The 15,899-nt window shown below is 37.5% G+C and overlaps 1 protein-coding gene across 1 annotated transcript in view; it reads left to right on the top strand.

The window, feature by feature from the left end:
- The window catches only part of DPH6 (diphthamine biosynthesis 6), a 175,354-nt gene that overhangs the window by 112,865 nt on the left and 46,590 nt on the right, over positions 1–15,899 (top strand). The window contains exons 4-5 of the mRNA XM_004712684.2: positions 135–208; positions 4,388–4,506. Of these exons, the coding sequence (XP_004712741.1) occupies positions 135–208; positions 4,388–4,506 (193 nt within the window). The remainder of the gene's footprint in view (positions 1–134; positions 209–4,387; positions 4,507–15,899) is intronic.

The raw sequence follows: 15,899 nt of genomic DNA, 5'->3' as shown, positions 1-15,899 counted from the left end.
GCATTTTAGGTCAATTACTTTACTCGGCTTCCAGGTGGTTTCCTAGATGAGACAGAGTTCACTTATGGTTTTCAAGCCTTGATGCAGTACCGTATGTTTATTTTTAAAGCTATTTGTTTTGTTTTTCTTTTTAGGAAAAAGAAGAAGTAGAGGGGATATCAGTAGGTGCTATCCTTTCTGACTATCAGCGTGTGCGAGTGGAAAATGTGTAAGAGAACCCTAATATGTCTTGTGTTTTCCGTACAAAAATTTCTTTAAAATGTGAATCAATGAAAAACAAATAATTGTATCCAGATAAAAGATAGGGCATTCTGTAAGTTCCATGGAAATAAATACATATGTTTACTAAGTAGCAAAAAATCCTCACATTGTATTTTTCCCCTGCTCTGATAGTATGCATGAGAGTCTCTTAACTCACTTCCTCCCAGGAAAAACAAGATTTTTATAATAAAAAATGAAATCAACACTTAAAAGAATAAAAAAATCTCTTAAATATTTTCTTCTTTAGTCAAGTACACCTTAATTGATCTCTGTTATTCCATCATCATTCATAGTAAAATAAGAAGCTAATAGAAAGCACTAATATTTAAAGGAAAAGGAAGTTTATTGAAGAAATTTATTTTTGGTTCTTAGAATTCAGATGTTGGCAAAAAGTATTCGTTAGTTTGAAATATATAGAGGGCCATTTGACTTTTAAGGAATTGTAAAATTGTTTTCCACCCTCTTCTCCTCATGGGATTTAGCATTAATAAACATTTTAATTTGTATATATAAAAATTGATAAAGTCCATTGAGCCAATCTAAAATCATAAGAACAAATAATAATAGTGATTATTTAATCTTGACCTAGAAAATACCAACTGAATTCTGTTTTTCACTTTATTCTGACAATTAAAATATATTTTCCACAAACTAACGAAAGTGAAACTAGACCCTAATATTAACCTGGAGAAGAGAGATAGATAATAGAGGTGACAATTGTATTTATATCATGGTGTAATGTTATTGGCAAAAAAGTTTCAATATTAACTATTTAATTAAAAATGTGTACTAATAGAATTTTAAGAAGTCTCGTTTTCATTATATTTATTTTCTGTCTAATTTCACAGTGGATTTAAGACAGTTGAAATGTAGGCTATTAAAACCAAATAAAAGGAAAGCAAGGTGTCACATAGTTAAGGAAGGAAACATAATCATCTTCGCATTTAGGATACACTGGAACCCCTGGAGGATGGTTGGTAGACGTGAGAGTGTAGCATGAGATCAAGCATATGTGTTTTTAAAAACCTTTCCTCATATCGCGCCTGCCTTCATTTGAGGACAGGAGATCTACGCTTGCAATGGCCTCTCTATCCCTAAACTATACTTTAGACATAATATTATTCTCAGCACGTTTTGCATGGTCATGAATTTTAGGTTGTATTCTCTGAAACTTGTTTAGGTTCTAACCCTATAGACTTGAATAACTTGAAACCTATGTGGCTTAATGAACAGCCAAACTGGAGACAGATCTGGCGTCTCCAGCTAGGAGGCGGTCTTAGATCTGTGTAGAAGAAGGACCCATGGCACAGATATGGACAGAGCAATGTTTCCTCAAAGTATACTCTAAACTTTGAGATGGCTAACGTTTAAACTACAGACTATGTATGCATTAATATTATCCTTGGGAAATTTCATAACATATTACTGGGAGTCAATTTGTCTACAAGCTCAGTTTTGAAGTAGCATCTCCCCAATGTGGAATTTTTGTGTCATCGTATTTTCAAAACATGAAGAGTTTAGTAGATACCACAAGTTCAAATGCAGCAGTGATTTATAGAGCAAGGTTATTCAAGTTTAAAAATCATTCATCTAAATATTTTGATGATAAGTGAATCTCAAAGAAAGATCCAAGAGTTTTACAATAGGAAGAAGAAGGAATAAAGTTTTGTTTTTATTTTTAAAAGTTAGTAATTGAAAAGGGAATGAGGATAGTGTAATTAGTTAGGCATCAAACATTGTTGTGAGGATAGCAAGAACTGTAGTATATATATTATATCAATGTGGTAATAACTTCTTATAGAAAAATTGATACCAGACTAGTCCTCAGAAATTGGAGATTAAAGATGTCCCAAATGCCCAACTTTTCCAAGATGCTATTCTACTTATTTCTGCTAATTCCTCCCTTGATTGTACTCCCTCACATCCCTGGGTTCTATGATTTACTGCAGTGCCTCACAGGAGCACAGAACTGTAAGGAATTGTCTCACATGATAGTGGGTGCTGTTAAACCTTAAATCTGAAAGTCAGGCAGAGGCAAGCCAAATGCCAGGTCCAGGGCAGATGCGAAAAATGTCCAGCGTCACAGCAGGTCTTCTTGCTTCTACCAACAGTCAGGGAATAGAGGTCTGGCTCTCCGGGTGATGTGTGTAGGAACTGCGCAGCGGCACCACTGTATATAGCCCATCCAAGGAAAGCATAGGATGGTGTCTTAGGTCACACCCTCTAGGAAAGTAGTCCTAAAGATGCCCCCAAGGTAAAAGAGCATGTGACAGGTCACAACCTCTCCTGAAAACAAACAAACTCACTGCCATTGTTTCGATTCTGACTCATGGCCACCCTATAGGACAGGGTAGGACTGCCCTTGTGGATTTCTGAGACCCTAACTCTTCATGGGAGTAGAAAGCTCCTGCGTTCTCTGATGGAGCGGCAGTGGTTTTGAAGTGCTGAATTGGTGGTTAGGAGTTGGGCTGTTAACCACAAGGCAGCCAGGACCCCTTGAGCCACCAAAGAGAGTCTAAAGATGCCACCAAGGAAGAAGAGGATGCAACGTGGTTCACCACTCTTTGAAAGTTAAGGCTTTATCCCACCCAGAACCTGTCTACTAGTATAGTAGAGAGCACCGTCCAAAATGACATTTGAGCCACCAGCAGAGTCCAGGTGTATAATATACGGCACCAGGAATTATGTCTAAGAGGGCCATATTAGTTGACTACAACTCAATGGGTGGTTTAAATTTTATTATCTTTCTAATTTTTTAATGTCTCAAGATTACACTACAGGATCTGGAACACACATAAGAAAATTATATAAAACACCCTATGCCATGAGGAAAGTTTTCGAGTAGGGGAGAGAGGCAGGTGAAGATTGAAAGAGAACTTAGGCAAGATTTACATGTAACCATTGCAAGCACTTTTACTTGGAGTAATAGGAACCACTAGTGAGTTCTGAGCAGAAGAATCCCACGAACACTTTACCTGTTTGAAAATGATCAAACTGGTTGCTGTGTTGACATTTTACAGGGCAGAGATGAATGCAGGGGGAAAAGTTAGGAGAGTATTGACTACAGAGATGGTGGGAACTGAGGCAGGGTGTTCAGTAGTGGTGTTGGTGAAATGGGATCGGCTTCTGCACTGGATATGAAATGTGAGGAAATGTAGAACCTGAAGGATGACTAGCCTGGTGGCTCAGTGGGTTAAGAATTAAGCAGTTAACTACAAGGTAGGCTGTTCAAATCCAGTAGCCACTCAGCATGAAAAGGATGAGGCTGTCTGCTCCCATAAAGATTTAGGGTCAAAAAAATAAAGATTTATAGCTTTAGAAAGCCTCTGGAGCAGTTCCATTCTGCCTATAGGATTGCTATGAGTCAGAATCAATTTAGTGGCAATGGGTTTGGTTTGGGGTTTTGATTGCTCTCTAATCTTTTAATATTCAAGAACTTTGATTGGAAAATATTTAATTGACTTGGAAACTGAAGTCAGAGGTTTACAACTTAAGTGACTTCCCAAAGCCATACAGCTAGTGGATAGCAGAACCAGACTGCAGAACCAGATTTGTTTCTGCTCAGAAGCCCATGTTCCTCCGCTGCAACAAGAGTCTGCAGTATCTAGTACAATCCCTGCAACATGACTGACATACAGTAAATTGTCTTTTGTTCTAATTATGTTCTCAAAACTGTCAAAGCTAGTAAAGAATAACTCATATGACCATAGATGTTATAAATCAAGAATGGGTGTATCTTATTAAAATAAATTAATTGGCCTATATGGTAATCACTTCACAGTTTTGATAAGCAAGAAAGTTCTAAAAATGTGAATAATCATTCTTTAGTATTCAGAAACTCTTTCCATACTTTCCTAAACTTAAAATCTTACTAAAATATTTCAAGAATCTTACTTATTTTTAATCTGTCTAGAGGTTTCATTTTTATCTGTTTATGCACATAGCCTGTGGGAATTAAATATGTTTATGTTGTATATATAAACTTCCTTATGCATAACATGTTTTCAAAAGTATTTTAAATGCTGCAGTCCTTGAGAGATGCATTATGTTTAAAATCAAAGTAATTGCTATGGGTCCACAATTAGAACATCAAGATATCATCTGGCTTCTCCTTTATATTTTATAGGTGTAAAAGACTTAATCTCCAGACTCTAGCCTACCTTTGGCAGAGAAACCAGAAAGATTTGCTCCGAGAGATGCTAGCATCTGACATTCAAGCGGTGATCATCAAAGTAGCAGCTCTGGGTAGGTGGCCAGAGCTTCAGTGGAGCGCTCTGTTAGCACATAAGCAATACCGGGTCACTAATAAGCAGTTACAGCTTTAAAATACAGAGATTTCAATACTATGGATCGTTGTAAGCTGAAGAAATTGAGTAAGCACCATGTGTAAAGAAGAGGGAGTTTAAACATGAGTTTTTGACCATTGACTAAGGAGCTAATTGTGAAACATTTATCCTTTTTATGTATATATGTTGGATATAATTGATACTAAAACTGACATTGTATCATTCACCTTTAACTGAAATTCTTTTACAAGATATGCAATTCAGGTTCATAGGAAACAAAATACAAAAAATGTTGGGGTTTTTTGTGGTGGGGAGGGGGGCCTACATGAAAATGCTGTTTGACAAAACACATGATATTTTCCTCTATTTTAATCTTATTTAGAATCACATTTAAATAAAAAGCCTGGTTTTGTTTGTGATTTCTGAAATAAAGAGATGACCCGGTATTTAAGGTAGATGATCAGAAAATCATGTGTGAGAGAATGTCAGCTGACAGTTAGCATGCATACAGCAGGCAGACGGTAATCTGATTCAAATGTGGACATTACATAGGAGCAAATTTAATTTGTTTTGAATTTTTATGATTATATTCCTTTTTGAGAAATCACAAGGTTTGAGCCCAATATATATATTTCATAAACCTATTACAGAAAATGCTCTGTAGTCTCAGGGTTCCAAAGTTTAAATTTTTTACCTAATTCAAGAGTGTTTACCTTTCCTGATCTCTGAAATAACCAGGTCTCCAGTTGTGGGAGACTATAGGTGCATTCCTGTTTGAAGACTTAAGGAATGCAGAGCCTGTGACAGTTTTCCTTGATGAACTTCTGACTACTCTCTTCTACACTAACTGAAGTGGAGGTGGAAACTTTAGGTGGGAAACCTTAGGGAATTTGCGGTTGATCTCCATAGCTGTTTTAAAAACTGAAATGGAGTTGTGTTTTCATATTTGAGGAAAAGTCACTAAGTACCTCATAGAAGAATTCTTGCAGCATATTTATCTGTCATAGGCACTTCTGTGGTACTCTGTAGAACATATTTTCTGTTTCTGACTCTCCTACTCTTGGTTTTTCTAAGATTACCATAGATACTCGAGTATAAGCTGACTGAATATCAGCCAAGGCACCTAATTTTACCACAAAAACGACATAAAAATGTGCTGAAAAACGAGACTTATATACGATTATATACGGTACATCAGTTTTTTTATAAATGTATATGATATCTTAATAGAAAAACATATACTACCCCTTTAAAATTGTCAGATAATGAAATGGGTTGAGACCTGAAAGACAATCTACCTTGTTAGAAATATAGAACCATCAAATTTAACCTGCCTTCCATATGTATAATAATGCATAATTGATATTGCATACCCATTATTTGTACATGTGAGTTCCTATGTGCCTCAGTGTACAGATTTAAGATGGTTAATAACTATATTAAAATTCTGAGTAAGTATAAACTGAATAAATTTTTCCTCAGTATCCAAAAGTATAGTTCAAATTTCAACATTTACAGTGCATAATTTCTATTGATTACCTATAAGTACACAAACATAAAGTAATTCTCAAGAATAATGTTTAAAACAGTTTTATTAATTGGCACTTTCTTTCTAAAATATAGAAATATAGGTGGAGCCTCAAAACGTTTGTGGGGGAAAAAAGCGCAACATCTTGTAATTTCATTTTTCCATGTACTTTTTGAAGTCCTTTCATATTTGCTGTCAAAATAGCGAAATTAAGACTTTTGATCATTAGAAAAAACATACAGGTCATTTAATAAAGAAAAGAAAATAGGTGGAATTTCCAGCAAGTAATTTAGAAACTTGACTAAGTTTGAGAAGATGGGAGAAGTCTTCAGGCACCATCTTAAGTCCCCAAAGCAAATTCATTGTGGGAGACAGATGACACTTAGGGTGTATGAAGACTTTGTTGTAGAGAAAATCAATGTAGACTAGGACTAAAGGGAGTGTGAGTGTGTGTGTGTGTGTGTGTGTGTGTTTATCAAGTAAATTCTGACTCAGGACAACCCCATGCATCCAGGTGTGTGTGTGTGTGTGTGTGTGTGTGTTTATCAAGTAAATTCTGACTCAGGACAGCCCCATGCATCCAGACTAGAACTCTGCCTTTTAAGGCGCCCCTCTGGGTGGGTTGATTCTTCTGCATATATAAATTGCCATGCATATTAGGTATGTATAGACTATGTTGTTCTTAATCCTTTCACAGGGATTATTTGCTAAGTCTGGCTCTTCATCTAGATTTGATAGCGATGCTAATTGGGAGACTTTGAAATGCTGAGCACCCTTCAATGGTAGTGTACAGTGAACCCTCGCCACTTCGCGGTTCGACTTCTGCGGCTTCACTCTATCGCGGTTTTTGCGTAACAGCGCATGCTCTGTCATTACTGCCACTGATTGGCTCATACTGTACACGCTTGATGCCATAAATAATAGAATAAATAATAAATGATAATTGTAACGTCCAAAATGTTTTACTGTATTTTCCCTTTTTCGTTTAATAAATTGCGTAATACGAGTGTAATGGTGACTAAAGGGTGTTTTTTCATATCCTCTATGCTCTAACTACGAAAATATTTGATTTACAAATAAGGATTCCTACTTCGCGTAATTTCATTTATCACGGTAGGGTCTAGAACCGATTAACCGCGATAAACGAGGGTTCACTGTATTATCATAATTAGTGTTCTCTATTTTACTTCTCTGGGCTCTAATATCCATTGCAATAGCTACACAGAACTCACAGACAACTTTTGTGATTAAAAGGCTTATTAGGGAAGTTGACAAGTCAGAATGCCAGTGAAAAATGCTCAGAGGAGGGTTGTTTATCAAGACATGGTACAGAGTTCTTCCAGGTTTGCTCATAAATGCCCCAAATGGCGTAGCACTCTGCTGTAAGCCCCAACCCAAAGGCATTCACCTCAAGTTCAATGGGTCGGCAACCCAGCTCTCTGAACTAAGTGATCGGAGGCACCCCACTCCGTAAGCCTCAGTACACAGGCACGCAGCTACACTTCCATGGGTCAGCAGAACCAGCTTTCAAGCTTAAGTGCCCAGAGGCACCCCACTCTGCAAGCCAACCCCCTGCACCAAAGCTCCCAGCTTTGCTTGTTCTACGAGATGGGTAGTCCACCACTCTGTCTATCCCATGGTCTGGCTCCTGGTTCTGCCACTGTGTCTCTGATATTATAGCTGTCTTCTCCATCCAGGGGGTTCATTTTGCAGGGATCTTGGGTCCAGAGGATGTGTTCCACTCCTGGCTTTTCCTGGTAATGAAATCTCTATTTCTCCTTCCCAGAGAACTAATTTTATTTGCAGCAGGAAGGCATTGCAAGGAATTCTGTTCACAATTACTAACACAGGTGAATCCTGTCAGTATCTTCTTCCACCTTGTTACCCGTGCAGGCAAAGATGGCTGGTGGGAGTTAGAGACTATCTAGAAGAGCCACATTAAATAATTCATGGACCCTGCAAGTATATTAAGCAATATAGAATGTCAAGTTGTCGATAAATGGTCACTCTTCAGCTTTTGACAGTTCTTTGTCGCTCATACATAAATCCATGAAGCTTAACAAGATATACTATCAAGGACTCCATACAAGATTGTTCTTCTAATTACTATAGCTGTACTTGATGTGAAGACTATACAGGAACTGCAAAAGTACAAGGGGAACTCATATCCCATTATAGCACTAGCTAACATGTTTTCAAATTCAATTTTGGAGTGCAGCCAGGCATAATTTATTTCACATGGGATGGAATATAATATACATAGCCTGTGTTGCTAGAGATTTACATTCATCATCATAATCCAGTGAGGTGAGACTTGAGTTTGAAGACATTAGGAGCAAGATAGTACATTTGATTGATGAAATCATGAGAATTGCCTCTTCCGAGGAAGAAACTCGGGAAGAGTTGAGGCCCATAGTTATTCAAATGAAAACTAGAAGCTAACTAAAGAATTCAGCCAAAATGCAAAGGCTAGCATAGTATTCGAAATTTCAGAGAATTATATAGGCTGGAACAACCTGGGGCATTCGATACTCTGTAAGAAATAAGGTCATCGCTTTCACACACTTCACCAATAAGCATGAAGCTTAGAATCTAACAAGACTTTGGAAATGTAGGCAAAACCAGATTCCTCAATGAGGAATCCTGCAGGTGCTTATTCAGAAAGGTCACCATAACGCAATTAGCGTGGAGACCTAAAACAAGTATTATAGGGTGTTAGTGAAGCAATTCTTAAGAGAAGGGAAACAATGGGGAGGGAGGGGAAAAAGAGAGAGGAGCTGATAGCAAGGGCTCAAGTAGAAAGAAAGTGTTTTGAAAAGTTTGATGGCAACACATATACAAATGTGCTTGACACAGTGGATGTATGGATTGTTATAAAAGCTGTAAGAGCCCCCAATAAAATAACTGAGTGTGTGTGTGTGTGTGTGTGTGTGTGTGAGAGAGAGAGAGAGAGAGAACAAATGGGGCCAGTGTATCCTAGTTAACTGCCTGGAAGTAATTTCCATACTACAGCACAAAGAGAGGGAATCAGTATTCAGGTAGTCTCAAAGAATTCAGGGGACAGAGATCAGAGTTTAGGGAAGCCAAGGGCCTAGGTAGAGTATGTGGTACAAAATACCAGAGAAGAGCAGGTGACTTGTTGTATTCTGGAGGACTGGAGGGTCATTGAGGGTTCCCTCCAGTGTTTGACTAAGTACTGATCTGCACACAGGTCAGAGGAAACTACCAGAGCTTGAGTATAGAGCCTTCAGAAAGAAGCAAGCTGAACAATTCCCAACGTGTAAATACAGAACTTGAGAAACTTTGTTTCCACCAGTGGATGTGCCTCATAATGCATGAGATAATGGGTAAAATTATCAAACAAAAACACCTTGGTAGGTAGGGGTCTTAAGTTAAAGGCTGTTCCGAATCTGACTAAAGAAACGCATAAGCAAGTCTCAAAAGAAGCAACCTGATTCCAAATAACTCATGCAAAGCAAAATCCCAGACAATAAATGGAATACATACTGACAAAATATTTGTAATGGCCTACATCCAAATTACCAGGTATGCAAAGAAGCAAGAACATTTGGTCTAGAATGAAAGAAAACCAATCAATCAAAAGAGACCTAGATTTGAAATTAGGAAGCAAGGAATTTAAAACTCCCATAAATATTGTCAGCTACTTATTTTTTAAAAAGGAACCATGATTATGATGAGATAAGTGAATGATGCAAGAACTACCCAAATACAACTTTAAAAGTGAAATATCTGAAATGAATAGTGTACAACTGATTAAATACTCAGAAGAGAATAGAAACTCAGAAATGAGGCATGGACAGAGAGAGAGAGAGAGAAAACAAAATCAAAAGAACCCGATTTTAATGAACAAAAGTGAGCTAAGGAACATTAGTAAGTAGCCTTATCTAGAAATAATGAGTACCAGGAAAGGAATGGGGAATAATATTTGAAGAAATCATAGAAGAAAACATTTTCCAATTTAATGAAAACTGCCAACGTACAGATGAAAACATTCAACGAGTCCCAAGCAGAATAACTTGACGAAAACTATAAAGCCCTATTTTCAAATTGCTGAAGACCAGTGGTAAAGAGAAAATCTTAAAAGCAACACATCAAAAATGATTCATTTTGTAGCGGTACAAAGAACAGAACAACGACAGATTTCCCATTAGAAACTATGCAAACCAGAAGACAATGACATCTTTTAAGTATTAAGAGACATAAAATTGCAGAAGGCTGTGGATGACAGGGGAAGCCCAAAATCCATTTGCAGGGGCCCCCTACAGATTACACCTCAGGTTAATCCCCTCTGACTAGACTCAAGGGATGAGACAGCCTTGTTACCAGACAGAGAGCAGTGTAAAGTCAATTGTGGCAGATAGAGTAGATAGAGTAAGTTTAAAATGTAGTTCTCACCACTTGTTCTCCATTTTCACTTATTTAAAAGTTGTTTCAAATTTTTAAAAATGAAGGGGAAATACACGTGGATTAAGCCTCTGTTGAATCCCCTCTATGCCACCAGGACGTATTTAATTGTGAAGGTCTGTACACCAATTATTTAGTTTTAAAGTATGCATTGTCAAACTGCTGGAGAAACAGGCTAATTCACAGTTATAGTTGGGACTTTTAGCATTTCTATTTCATTAATAGATAACCCAAATAGGCAAGAAAAATTTAAGGATATAAAAAAAACCCCTACCAGCCAAGTTATGCAGGTTATCCTCCTCGCTATTTATAAAATGCTCAGTTGATCAATAACAAAATGCAACATCTTTGCAGGAATGCATGGACCATTCATCAAAATAGACCCTATTGTGGACCATGAAACAAGTCATGTATTATTAAATGGAACACAGAACAATTATAATAAAAATGTTTAAATCTGAAAATCCTCCACCTTTGGGGGAATTAATCAATATATTTCAAACTATGTTGGTCAAAGAGAAAATAACAAGAGAATTAGACTGTATTTGAATTGAATAAAAATAAAACTTCAACGCATCAAAATTGTTAAGATCCATAATTTATGCTTCCATGTATATATTTTGTAGAGAAAAGTACAGTAAGAGAAGGTATACTAATAGTAGCCAGAGGCTGGGGATTTGGGGGAAGATTGAAAAGCAGATGTGGGACAGACAGCAAGTTCTGTCATGATTTGGAGAGGCCACACAAATGTGTTGCATAAATGTAGTAGTAGTTCCATGCCTGTACACACCGACCGAAATGTAGCACATATTACACTTAAAATTGGTGAATTTTATCCAAAAGCTGATCTTTAAAATGAAAAATAAAAATACTATGGCTAGGATAAATTTTCTTATGGGTAAGAACTGGCTTGTAGTTGGCAATGGATTACCTTGAATTGATGCCAATGTCCCTGGGGGAGGTACAATTGTTTGTTAACTAAGGTTTATTTTTATTCTACTTTAAACTTTATTTAACTGTTAAATAGGCAGCATTTGGAAGCATAATTAGTTATCTGAATAGCTAATCTATCACTTGGTCCCAGCTGAACATATTCTGATCAGGATACATATTTCACTGTTATCAAAGCCCTAAGTCCACTGGATATGTATCACATGACCATGCTCCATTCCTTTATTTCTCTCATAGCAGAGGTCCATGGAAAATTAGAATCCGTAATTAAAGAACAAGTTAATTAAAACCGCTGGTTAAAAAATAGTTTAAATAAAGGATTTTGTTCTAGCATTATCTTTTAATTCAAATTTCCCACGATTTTTTTTCCAAACCATTTTATTAGGAGCTAATCCAGACACCATACCATTCCACAGTTCAGTCACTTCAAGCAGCGCTGCGCTGTACAATTGCTACCACAATCAGTTTCAAACTATTTTCCTCCTTCAGCTCTCCCTTGCCCCCCAACTTCCGCCATCATAACCCCAGAGCCCTTATTCTAGTTGTAGTTATTGTAGTTGACAAATATGGAAAAACACAGAATAAAGATTCACGAATGCCACCTACCGTGACAAAGTACAACAGAGATAAACCCCAATGTGAAAAAAAAAAGCAGAAAACATTAAAACCAGATCAGCCCCAAAGTGTATCGGAGTGGAGCTCAAGCGGCAGGGTCTTACCCGTTCTGTCATCTTCACCTGCTATCATCGTCTGCGAGACTGTCTGGTGCCAGATTAATCCCATCCCTCCATGATGGTTAGATGTCCAGATCCTGCAAAAGTATTTTGGGCTTCCGTTGTCACCCAGAGCCTCCTACAGACCAGCCACCAGCATCTCACAATGTAAGCTCTGATACCATTCACTCGTTCACACTTGGATTATATAATTTACAATACTTGGGTCGCAGCTGTGGGTGTGCTTCTTCCATGTGGACTTAGTTGACATCTCATTTAGATGGCTGCTTGTTTGGAGACAAGCATTTAAGACCCCAGATCAGGCATCCTCAAACTACGGCCTGCGGGCCACATGCGGCCCCCCGAGGACATTTATCCGGCCCGCCGGGTGTTTTTGCCCCTTTTGTCTTTTTACTTCAAAATAAGATATGTGCAGTGTGCACAGGTATTTGTTCATAGTTTTTTTTTAAACTATAGTTCGGTCCTCCAACGGGTCTGAGGGACAGTGAGCTAGCCCCCTATTTAAAAAGTTTGAGGACCCCTGCCCTGGATGCTATTCTGTCTGATAGCCAGGCACCATCTAATTTCTTCACCACATTTTGCTATAGCACCTATATCTTCTGTGTTTCCTTCATGAAGGTATGTATTGAGCAGGGCCTTGTTGTAAGAACTAATCATTCTTAGATTGATTCTAGGATTAAGTGTGAGCCCCCAATCCATTCCCGAGTCTATGATTTCTATCTTCCTCTGGCTCATTTTATAGATGTCCTTGTTAGTTTATGGTAGAGAATCTTATCAATCATTTCCCTGGAGCATAAGGACCTTCTGTTAATAGTGTTACTGATTAGCACAGGATATTAATTGTCAAAACACTATTGAGAGAGGGATATTGAACAAGTGTAGGCTAACTATATATTTGCAGTACCTGGATTATTCACGTGTACAGAATAAATCTTTATGTGACTGGATGGTATTTGCAAAAACAGCGGGAGTTGGTTGTCAGGCAAAATGTAAACAATAAATTCACTGACCATGTCAGACACAGGTCTGTCAGAATAATTCATATCTTAACACAGCAAGTGAGGCATTGAAGTAGAAAGTAAATGTTGGTCCACCTGTATTCTTGGTATAACGGTCTTCTGCTTCTTCACGCACCATATAATTTTAGTCTCAAGTCCTCAGGTTACAGGTGTGTTTGAGGTAGAGTGCAATTCACCTTCCACAAACTTTTTGAAGCTCCATCATACTTAACAAAATGTATGTATGTTTTACCTAACCAGGTTGTCACAAGCTTGAATTTAAATTGATGCGCACCAAAAGAAAATGACATTAATTTACAAGTTATAGTTGTAATACAAAATAAATGTGTATACTTTGAGGCTGTTATAGTATACTGGAACTCCACCACGTTAGTAAGTTATGGTTTGTCCTTAAACATGACCCCATTACAAATTACCTGCCAGAAGTCAGAATAAGGTTGCTGATTTTACTGGCCTACTTTTATACATTGCTAGAGCCCCCAACCAAGCATTGTCTTTTCCAAGAGCCTGGTTTCACCAGATGACATGTCCAAAGTATGTGAACTGTCTCACCAACCTGACTGCCCAGGGGCAGGCCTCCAAGACAGGTTCGTTGTTTTTCTGACAGTGCGTGCTATTTTCAATGTGCTTTGCCAACACTAGAATTCAGCGGTATCAGTTTTTCTCTCATAGCCTTTATTTATTGTCCCAACTTTCACATCACATGAAGCGATTGAAAATAGCATAAAGCATAGGTTGTGCACACCTTAGTCCTAAAGAGTGTACTGTTGGGATTAGCCCTATGGGATCATTCCACTATGACCTAGGGACACTGTGAGTTGAAATTAACTCAAAAGTTATTGGTTTGGATTTTGATTTGGTATTTTCTTATCAGTAAAACTAATGTCCTAACAGTTGTCCTACTAAACATTCACTACTAAAATACAACTGAATGTGTGAAAGTTGTTGAAATATACATGTTTGTGTGTATTATTATTATTACTAGGTACTATTATTATGACTAACGATAGGTGCGGTTAGAAGTGACTTTTGATATGCTATCATGCACGTTGAAGAAAACCTGGTGGGGTACCTGGTTAAGTGCTTCACTCCTAACTGAAAGGTTAGTGGTCCCACCCCACTCATTGGCTCCAGGGGGGAAAGACCTGGAGATTTCCTTCTTTGGAAATTACAGCCAAGAAAACCCGATGGGGGTTTTCTTCCTCTTACACGGGATCATGATGAGGGTGATGGACCCTGGCACCCACCACCAACAGGGCCCGCAAATAAGTAAAATGAGCGACAATGCTTTTCTTATATCTTTACCTTTTTGTTTCATTTTCTTGATTGGCTAAGGGCAATCTTAGGTTTGTATGACTGCCGCAGGGCAACTCCAGCACACACCTGTCTTTCTTCACCTTTAAGTATCACTGCATGTTTCTCACACAGCAGATGGAGTTACAGGCAAGGAAATGAAAGCCTAGGGTGTTCAATGGGATTTTTGACAAATTTGTCAGCCACTATGTAAAATGTGACTCAGTATTGGGACTCTTGATTTCCTATACCGCACTTGTCAAGTCTCAAAATATTTTAAAATGTACTTTGTTGAAGATAGAGCCTGTGTTTTAGGAAACTGGAGCATACAGATAATTTCTAAATAACCATAATTTTAGCATATTTTAAAATGCTTAATCTGAAAGATACAGGAAATGCATTCTTAGTTGACATGGATGATGACCTACACTAATTTTTCTAGGGGGAAATGTTTGGATTAAGCAATGAAAAATACAATTATAATGGTTAGTGCACAAAGCTGGCATCATAAGGTCTTAAAGAGCAAATACCACATACAGTTTTAGGTAGTAATTAGATTAAAAATTCATAGATTTTATTTCATTATAATATTTATTTGTTTTTGATTACAGGATAAATAAAGATCTTATCAGAATATTTCACACCTGTCTCTGGCAAGAGTAATTAAATATAAAAAAATCCAATGGCGCCTGTGTATTCTGGGGCCATTCAGCTGTACTTCAGTAATTGCATCTTTTTAAGTATGAAAGTTGTTTAACATATCAAGTGGCACAAAAAATTAAGGTGCAGGTTACGTACTTTTAGGTAAAATATCATAGGTAAACTTAAAACCAAGTAATATGACTGCATTAACAAATAAGAGACTCCAATCAGAAATAGTAAACAAGCAACAGTATACAGTTGTTAGGTCTGCGTCTCCAATTTATCCTCATTAGCTTGTCTTGAAACAACTCCAGTCCTTTGTTTCCGTTCATTCTATTCTCTGCCTCTAGAGAGGTTTAAGATGACTTGTACAGCATATATTGGAACAAGTAAGTATCATTTTCGTAAATGATTTCTCATTGAATTCCATTTGCATACATTTTTCCAAATCAACAAGATTAGGTTCTCTCCAAAACTCCAATGTGCACTAAAGAATTCATACCTTACTTCTTCATTGCACAGAAGAGGTATAGCCCTTCTCCACACCAGCTCCTAGCTTCCAGCCCAGGGAATCACTGTTTTGCCTTTGCCACTTGTAGCCCATAAAGCAGCACACCAGTATACAATCAAGATAAAACAGTACTACTGAAGCATTATCCATACTTGGAAAAGATGTTTTTCATTATAGAATCCTTTTTTAATGTTGAATTCTGTGGATATTTAGAATGTTAGTTACTTATCATTTAGCAGGAAAACGTCT

This window comes from Echinops telfairi, unplaced genomic scaffold, assembly GCF_000313985.2.
Source record: "Echinops telfairi isolate 266 unplaced genomic scaffold, ASM31398v2 ScPeMD7_18;HRSCAF=68, whole genome shotgun sequence".
NCBI classification, from domain to species: domain Eukaryota; kingdom Metazoa; phylum Chordata; class Mammalia; order Afrosoricida; family Tenrecidae; genus Echinops; species Echinops telfairi.
The sequence above is the reverse complement of the archived record's forward strand: the minus strand, read 5'-3'. Positions and strand labels throughout refer to the sequence as shown.